The 8,624-nt window shown below is 46.3% G+C and overlaps 1 protein-coding gene across 1 annotated transcript in view; it reads left to right on the forward strand.

Annotated features, from left to right (window-relative positions):
* The window catches only part of TCERG1L (transcription elongation regulator 1 like), a 342,031-nt gene extending 334,349 nt beyond the window's left edge, over positions 1 to 7,682 (forward strand). Inside the window, exon 13 of the mRNA XM_001372407.5 lies at positions 6,696 to 7,682. Coding sequence (XP_001372444.3) covers positions 6,696 to 6,852 — 157 coding nt within the window. The 3' untranslated portion in view covers positions 6,853 to 7,682. The remainder of the gene's footprint in view (positions 1 to 6,695) is intronic.
* The last annotated feature ends 942 nt before the right edge of the window (positions 7,683 to 8,624 follow it).

An 8,624-nucleotide genomic window follows, 5' to 3' on the forward strand; every position in this document is an offset into this window, starting at 1 on the left:
AACCTGAAGCCCAGAAAAGAGCAAAGAATCATCCAGTATGTCAGACAGGACACACAGAGGCAACGTGAAGGATCCCAGAGCTGAGACTCAACGTGGGGAGCTGCAAGGACCTCTCCATTTTGGGCTGGATCCAGATTCTAGCCTCCTCCTCCCTCATGTTTTCCAGAAAAATTCAGACAATTGGACTTTCCAAAAAGTCATCTGCGTTCAAGAAGATAAAATGCATCTTTATCTTGGCTTTGAATAAAACATAAGTTCGTGTGGAGGTCCAAAATAGGCCTCTACTTCTGAAGCTGATTTTCTTTTCCAAATTAAATTTGTTTGAACCAAAATTGACTAAGCACCAACGATGTTCCAGGCTCTGGGAAGGAGATGCAAAGAAAGAGAAACAGTGCCTTGTAAACCTTAAAATTTCTTAGACTTATAAATGTTGGAAATTTCACCTTTGGGAAATTTCATGCTTGGAAAATTTCTTACTGATATGATAGTCTATTGGAATGTGAACCCCATTGGCATGGGAGGTTCCTCCTCCTCCCTTCTTAAGATTACTTTAGGACAGAAACCTTTTGCTGAACAATGGAAAGGGCTTTGACCTATGCTTAAGCATAGAACAGGAGTCATGATTGATTTTAGAATTGATACAATAGAGATACTTGGAATGACAGAACCAGGTCTTGGAAATACAATCTCCACCCTACTCAGTCCTAACAGGATTTAGGAAGGGCTGCAGCATAGATCAAAATTTAATTATTCCAATCTCCACCCTACTCAGGGTAACAGGATTTAGGAAGGGCTGCAGGAAAGGATCAAGATTTAATTATTTGAGAATATGACCTTCAACAGACATGTGCAAAGCCACAGACCTCTGGGCGGTCCTGGGTTAAGGTAGAGCCATCATTGGCACAGGGAAGACATGGACAGTGATTGGTAGATGTGAGAACTGAGGGGAGGGAACTTGGATGGTTTCCTTAAAGATAGCGGGGTCTGAGGACTAGGGGTGGTTGGTTGGAGAGGCTTTGCTCTGAGAGGTTGTGCTCTGAGAAGCTTGCTCTGAAGGAAGCTGGAGGTGGAGGCCCCTGAGACTGTTTCTCCATTTTGGTCACGTGAGTGATAGGGACTGATCTCTTTTCTTTGCCTCAGCTATCTAAGGGCTTGGGCCTTTTGGCCCAGCCTAAACAGAAGGGGTATTTAAGCCCTATTCCCTTCTCTCCCCTTTCTCTCTCCCTCTCTCTCTCTATCTCTAATACCTTTCTTCCTCCTGTTTGTAATTAAACTCCATAAAAGGTTGACTGCTGACTTGAGTTTTCATTAAGGAATTACATAGCTGAATTCCTTGGTGACCTTAAATTAATATATATCAATCTTTTAAAGTGATTTCCTTGTCACAGCCTGGACACAGAGATCAGAGTTTTTAGGGGAAACAACTGAAGAACAAGGAAGCCCGCCAATGAGGAAATGGAAGCCACTAAATCTGTCATGATCCAGGGTCAGGGAGGACTCTCAGGACCATCCAGGGCAGCTAGTCTGAAGAGATGAGTGGTTTTCAGGTGCCTGCTGGGGTCATGTCCTTGCTCTTCAGGCCTCTTTCAAATCCAGGGTCATGAAAAGGGTTCAAATGAGTCAGGAGCTCTCCCTCTGGTTTGCTTCTCATTACTCATTCCACATAAATGAACCCTAGGAACCCAAACAGCTCTTTTCTAGCTATTTCTCCTTGCTGCTTCTTAATGATTTATAATACCAAACCCAGTAAGGGCCTTTGAGTAAAATGGATTGGGTAATTAGCAGGTAGGATGCCCAGGCCCATCCCTACAAACTGAGAGTAGCCCTCACTGCAAAATGAGACAGAGTCCCATTAATTACCATATTCACCTCCTCATAGCAGGCAGATCCAGCTTATTACTCAGGGCTACCTCTGAGGGATAAGGAGGATAGTTAAGCAAAGCCCAGCAGGTGACACATTAAGTCTATCAGTAAAAGAAAGAGAAGAATTAACAGTTAGCAAAAGAAAAAAACAACACAAAAGCTAATGTGGAATAAATGAACATGCCTCCATGACCCAGGCTTTGGTCCAAGTACTAGGGTCTAATCTAGCCAAGAGAGAGGCGGCGCCGTCTATCGGATAGCGTGCTGCCCTTAGAATTAAGAGGCTCCACAGCCACTTTCATCACTCATGCAATGACCTTGAGCAAATCACCTGACATCTCTGGGCCTTCATTTCCTCATCTGTACAGGGGGTATGCTCGAGTCGAGAGTGCTTCACCATTTTCTTGGAGGAATCAGAGACAATACTCTATTTACAAAATATTGCAAATTTAAAGAAGTGTGAATGATTATTGGATTAAGATCCAAGAAAGGAGGATTCTTCCATCCCAGAGTCTTTGTTCTACTCTCTAGTCACTAGCCCCACTGAGTATGTACTCAGACTCTGCCATCAACGTGGATGAGACGGGTCTGCACTAGCTCCTGCCTGGTTTGACCCAGGTGGCCCTGCGTCATTCTGACCTGTGCCAGAAGCCAAACACTTGGGGTTCTGCCATTTTCTCCCATCTCCAAAGGAGCGGCACATGGTATCTACCTAAGAGGTGAACCTGTTGATTTTTGGAGCTATTCTAGAAACATGTTTTCCTCATTTCCAATTGCTCCTCTCCCGCTTGGTTTGCCTGTCCTGCCCAGCCCCTCTGTCTGGGATGGTGATGAGGTATCTACAAATCATTTTAATCGATTGAGAAGGATCATTTCTTAGAGCACCCCTGCAGCAGATCCATTAGGAAGGGATGGATCTCGTGACAGCATGAGGGATGGCCCTGCTCAATAATTGATTCTGGAGGCTCAGATTTCCATGGATTGGGCTTTCCTATCGTGAGGCACACCTGACTTTGGAAAGAGAAAACAGACAGCCAGAGCTGGTGAAAGGAATTATCCTGTATTGATCAGAAATCTCATTCCATTCCTTCTGGGCAACAACCTGGAGAGGTCTGCAGAAGGGTCGTTGGGATAGTGAGGGATCTCAAGATGGCATCACGTGGGGTCTGGGGACATGCCCCCCCAGGAGGCCTTGGGGGAACTTGACAGCATTGACAGCATGTCACATGGGGACCCCAATATCCTTTTTTACCTACATTCTCTCTCAAATGCAGCGCGACTCCACTGATTGGTTCCTTATACTGGGCTTTCAATTTCCCATCTCTGGCCCTTTGTATGGTACCAGAAAAGTCCTCCTCACCTCTGAATCCCAATCCCTCTCTCACTTCAAAGCTCAATCACTGTCTCTGAAGTGAGGCTCTGCCTGATGCCTGCAGACACTAGTGCCCCTCCCTCCTCATCGTCGTGACCTTATCCTATATTTAATTTGTAGTGTGACATGACAGAGAGGAAATCAGACTCAGGGACAAGACCCCCTCAATCAGTAAATATTGCTAAGAAGACTCAGACCTTTCACTGAGGATTCAAATACAAATAACGGAAGAAATTCCTATTGGCAAGGAAGTTACGTTCCAGCCGAGGAGACAATAAATTAGAAATATAGAGCAGGAGAAAAATAAACATAAAAGTGACCTGAAGGACGGAGGCCACTGGAGGCTGAGCTGAGGGGGGAGAGGTTGGAAGGATTCATGGTCATGCTCGAGGATGTGTCGGTGTAAAGGAAGAATGATAGAAGGCAAAGGGGAGGAAGTGGCCACGCCACGCACGAGGGACGCAGAATCGCAAAGGCAAAAAGCATAGTGATATGATGTGCGAGGAACAGGCAGTCTATTTGACTGGCTCCCAGATCATAGGAGGAGGATAGAACCTAACGGGCAAGGAGATAGGCAAGGTTGTGGGAGACACTGAGTATAGGTTAACCGAAAAGTGTACATTTGAGATGGGTGGGAGTTTGAAGCCAATGGAGTTTATTGATTAGGAGAACTATGCGCTTAAAAAAGAAGAGGTGGCTCTGGAGAGAGTTGGCTGAAATGAGTCGAGATTTGAGAAAGGGCTACCAGTTAGGGGGTTGTTGTCATAATTTTGATAAGAGTTGATGAACAGCTGAAAGGAAGTAGTATGTGAGAGCAGAGAATGGATCAGAAGGGAAAGATGTTAGAGTTGTAGAAATGGCAATATCTGGCATTTGATTACATTCTCTCTTCTTACTGTTGACATCCAAATTCTCTCCCTCCTCACTCTTCCTCTCGCCCTCCCTCCCCAAGATGGTAAACTATCTTATATTAGTCATTTTGTGGGTGCCATCGTAAACACAAAGGAGAGGAAGGAAGGAAGGAAGAAAGAAGTGAAATATAGCATGTTGTAGGCTGCATTCAGGCTCCATCAGTTCTTCCTCTGAAACCAGATGGTATTTTTCATAATGGGTCTCTGGAATGGTCTTGGATCATTGTACTGATGAGAATAACTAAGTCATTCACGATTGTTCATCAAAAACTATTCCTGCCATGGTGTACAGTGCTCTTGAGTCTGCTCACAGAAGTCCTTCCAGATTTTTTCTGAAATAATCCTGCTCATCGTTTCTTAGAGCACAGCAGTACCCCATCACCATCACGTACCATAGCTTGTTCAGTCAATCCCCAATTGAGGACGACCCCTCAATTCCCCAAAATGATGAGCTGAGAATCGTGCTAAGGTGACAACTCAGCGAGCCTGAAAGAAGGGTAGAGCCTTGGCAGAAATGGAGGAGTTGGGAAGCCCCATGGGCTTAGAGGGAAAAGCTAATGAGATCTGTTTTGTGAGCATTTTGGCTTTGTGGCAGCTCCAGAATATCCCATTGGAAATGCCCCGTAGCCAGCTGGTGATACAAGATTGAAGCTCACAGGTAAGATTGATACTAGATATAGAGACCTGCGGGGCCCTGCCATAGACACCATCACAATATAATCGAAGCCTTAGAAATTAATGAAGTTAATGAGAGAGGAAGAGGAAGGAAAGAGAGAGAGAGAGAGAGAGAGAGAGAGAGAGAGAGAGAGAGAGAGAGAGAGAGAGAGAGAGAGAGAGAGAGAGAGAGGAGGGAGGGAGAGAGAGACAGAGAGAGACGGAGAGAGAGGGAGAGAGAGAGAGAGAGAGAGAGAGAGAGAGGGAGGGAGAGAGAGAGACAGAGAGAGAGACAGAGAATCAGAGGGGAGAGAGACAGAGAGAGAGAGAGACAGAGACAGAGACAGAGACAGAGAATCAGAGGGGAGAGAGAGAGAGTGACAGACAGACAGACAGAGAGAGAGGGAGGGAGAGACAGAGAGAGACAGAGACAGAGAATCAGAGGGGAGAGAGACAGAGACAGAGAGAGAGAGAGAGAGAGAGAGAGAGAGAGAGAGAGGGAGGGAGAGAAAGACAGAGAGAGACAGAGAGTCAGAGGAGAGAGGGAGAGACAGAGGGAGAGACAGAGAAAGAGGAGAAAGAGAGTCAGAGGAGAGAGAGGGAGAGACAGAGAGAGAGGGAGAAACAGAGAGACAGAGAAAGGAGAAAGAGAGAGACAGACAGGCAGACAGTAGGTGGTCATATATATATATATGAAATATAAACCTCAGTTTGGGTTCTGAAGTTGCAAAGGAAATGCCTGTCAGAATCGGTAGCGTGAGTTTCTTATCAAAGCAATCATGGGCTCCAGTGAGTGTATACTTTGCACAGACTTATATATAGGTACATGTTGTAAAACAGCATAATGTGTAGAATAGAGGAGACATTTCATGAATGTTCATTGATGGACTGTCTCCCCCGCTCCTCCCCATAGGATCGGAATGCTGTAATGACACAAGCCGTATGATTTTTGCCTTCGTTTTCACAGTACTTTGGCCTGACTTAAAATACCTTATTTTTTAAGTGTTTATCAGTTATGCGATTGAAGAGCTTCATATCTATTGTGTCCGGCCCAAGAGAGGAACATCAGAAACAATGAATGGAAGTTGAAGACTGAGGCTCAAAGCTGGGGAAACTGCCTAGCAGAGAGAGCTGCTCTCAGACGGAGGGCAAGGAGTCCCCCGTTACTCGTTAGAGTTGAGGTTGGGCCCTGGTAGATCTTTTCCAGCTCTGAGCCTGTTCGAGTCCTCCCTATTCTGAGTCTCAAGAGGTAGATCTGGATGACGAGGTTGTTTCTCCGGGTTTTTATTTCTTCATCATGGACCAAACTATTTCCAAGCCTTTACAGTGCCATGTGAACATCAGTTAGAATCGTCAGTCTGACCATATTGAGGTGGCCACAACCAGCTTTGGGGAAGCCTTGGATGATTGTTGGTAAGAGAACAATCAGCCCAAAGCTCAGTCTTCCAGAACAGGGTCTCTCTGCCTTTTGCGGGTGTCATGCACCTTTCATAATCCGCCCGGGGAAGCTCAATAGAATCATAGGTATTAAATACAAAGGAAAGGAAATCACTGACGGCGAAAAGTAGTGAAAATCCTATTGGAGGGAAAAGAGGGTGAGCGGGCCCCAAACTAAGAGTTTCTGCTCTAGAACATCTGGTTTTCTTTGTGTTTTCCTCACATTCACCCCAGGCATCATCAGCCTCATTTGGAAACAGGCTCCCCGGAGAACTTGCCTGGTTTGGCCACACTCCCAAAGGGTAACTAAGATCCCAGACAAGGCTCAGGCTCAGGCTTCCTTACTTCAAGGCCATCATTCTTTCCACAGTATAACTTTCTCTCTAGGAAACCCGGGGCTTTCATGTTAGCTACTGAACAATCTGAATGACTCTGGGATTTGTTTTTCGATTTTTCAGAACAACGTTCAAAGAGTTTGCTGAAAAATATGGCCGAGATCAGAGGTTCCGGCTTGTTCAGAAGAAGAAGGACCAGGAGCATTTTTTCAACCAGTTCATAATTCTCCTTAGAAAGAGAGACAAAGAAAACAGAATCAGGCTACGCAAAATGAGATAAGAGTCTGCAGGAAGGAGCTGCGGGAGCCCTGAGCCAACTGGGTGGCTTCCTGGGGAGAAAAGGGGAGCACCTGTCTCTGGGTAAAGATGGAACCCTGGAGGCGCAGTGCCAATACTTCTGAGGAAGACCTTTGAGTGTTGAGCCCACCAGGGTCCTTGGGCTCCTCTGCCCCGTGGGACGTCCCGATCTCAGAGGATCACTGTTTCATATTGAAGCTCTCTTTTGTACACCATTCAGCGTCTGATGTATTTCTAATTGCCATGATCTGTCAATCCCTTAATTGTTTTAATTATGCAAATATCTTGTAATATACACAGATTATAAATCCAAGGCAGATTTGTAATTGAGCAGAAGCAGATGCCATCCAGGCCATTCTCAAGGCTCTCTTACCCTTTGTCTGAGGAGCGCTTTGCGTCCACATCCATCCTTGGGAAGGGCCGGCCGTGCTCTCGGGGCCTCCGTGACGCCAACGTTCATAGGTCGATGTCTCATTTTCCGAGTAGTCGTCTTAGCGTGTTAGTCGTTAATCATAGTGATGAGCAGGCGTGCCAGTCTTGACACATGCACCTTGGAGGACGATGGCAGTTTGCAGGGGATGGCTGTCCCATTACTCTGAAAGGTGCTTTCAGGCCCAGAGAGGGAAACAACTTCATCTTTTGGATTTCTTGTTTAAGATAATTTTAAAATGAGTTATTTTGTAAACAAAAAAATCATCCTGTGAATATTTCTGTTATTTTTATTGTATGCCAAGAGTTTGCATGAGATTTTTCTCATCATCTTTGTATAAATAAATATTTTAACTTTTTTTTAATTAATAAATATTTTAAACCAGAGTTATCCCCCTCCCCCCCATTCCCTAGCATGAGCTCGTGCAGTCTCAGAGCCTCCAAAAAGAGAGACTTTCTTCTTTTCTCAAAATCTAAGTGAAAATGATGTTATTTGCACCGAGGAATAGAATAATCATCCACATTCCAGAAGAACCCTCGCTTGGCTTTCATCTGAATTTCAAAATAGGAATCTGGCTTCCCTGTGATTTTAGATACTGAGCCAGTGCAGGCTCCTTTCTATGCTTCAGCTTCTGCTTCAGGAAAGTCAGCCGGGGGCCTTCCCAGGCCCGAGAGCTGGGAGGATGCAGGAACACGAGAGAAAAGCCGGAGCTTCTGGAACCTCAGCGGGATTGTCCTCTGCCTGCTAGAGGCTCAGGACCCAGAAGTCTCCGCTGTCACTTTCCCACATGCCTTTCTTGCACCTACCCAAGGTTTACTCAGTAAAGATACACGCACTTACACACGTGCAGAAACATACCTACCCGCGTACACAGACACACAGGCTCACACCTACGTGCACGCGCACACACACACACACACACACACGCGCGCGCGCGCGCGCGTGCACAGATCTTTCCCTTTGTCAGTTCTCTCATCTTTTACTGCCACTTCAAGGAAAATAAGTCACGTTGAGAAGGAGGCTTGCTTAGGCAGACAGATGGACGAAGGACAATGACACGATCCAAAAGTCGGGGCAGTGTGTTGAGACAACAACCGGCCTGACCCACGGTCTGGGCCTTTGGTGGCACCTGAGGAAGCTCCCGAGATCCCAGGCTTCGCGAAGAGGCGGGAGGTGCCCCACGGTGGAGGGGGAGCCCCACCAGGGCCCCCACGTCAGGGGCATTGTTGGAAATGCTGGAAGCTGCCATGGAAGGCTTCTGACGAGTGGGGTGGTGTCCCGGGAAGGACCGCCAGGAGAGGGAAGGGCCTGGGGTACTTGGGGGG

The sequence above is a fragment of the Monodelphis domestica genome, chromosome 1 (genome assembly GCF_027887165.1).
Source record: "Monodelphis domestica isolate mMonDom1 chromosome 1, mMonDom1.pri, whole genome shotgun sequence".
Lineage (NCBI taxonomy): Eukaryota > Metazoa > Chordata > Mammalia > Didelphimorphia > Didelphidae > Monodelphis > Monodelphis domestica.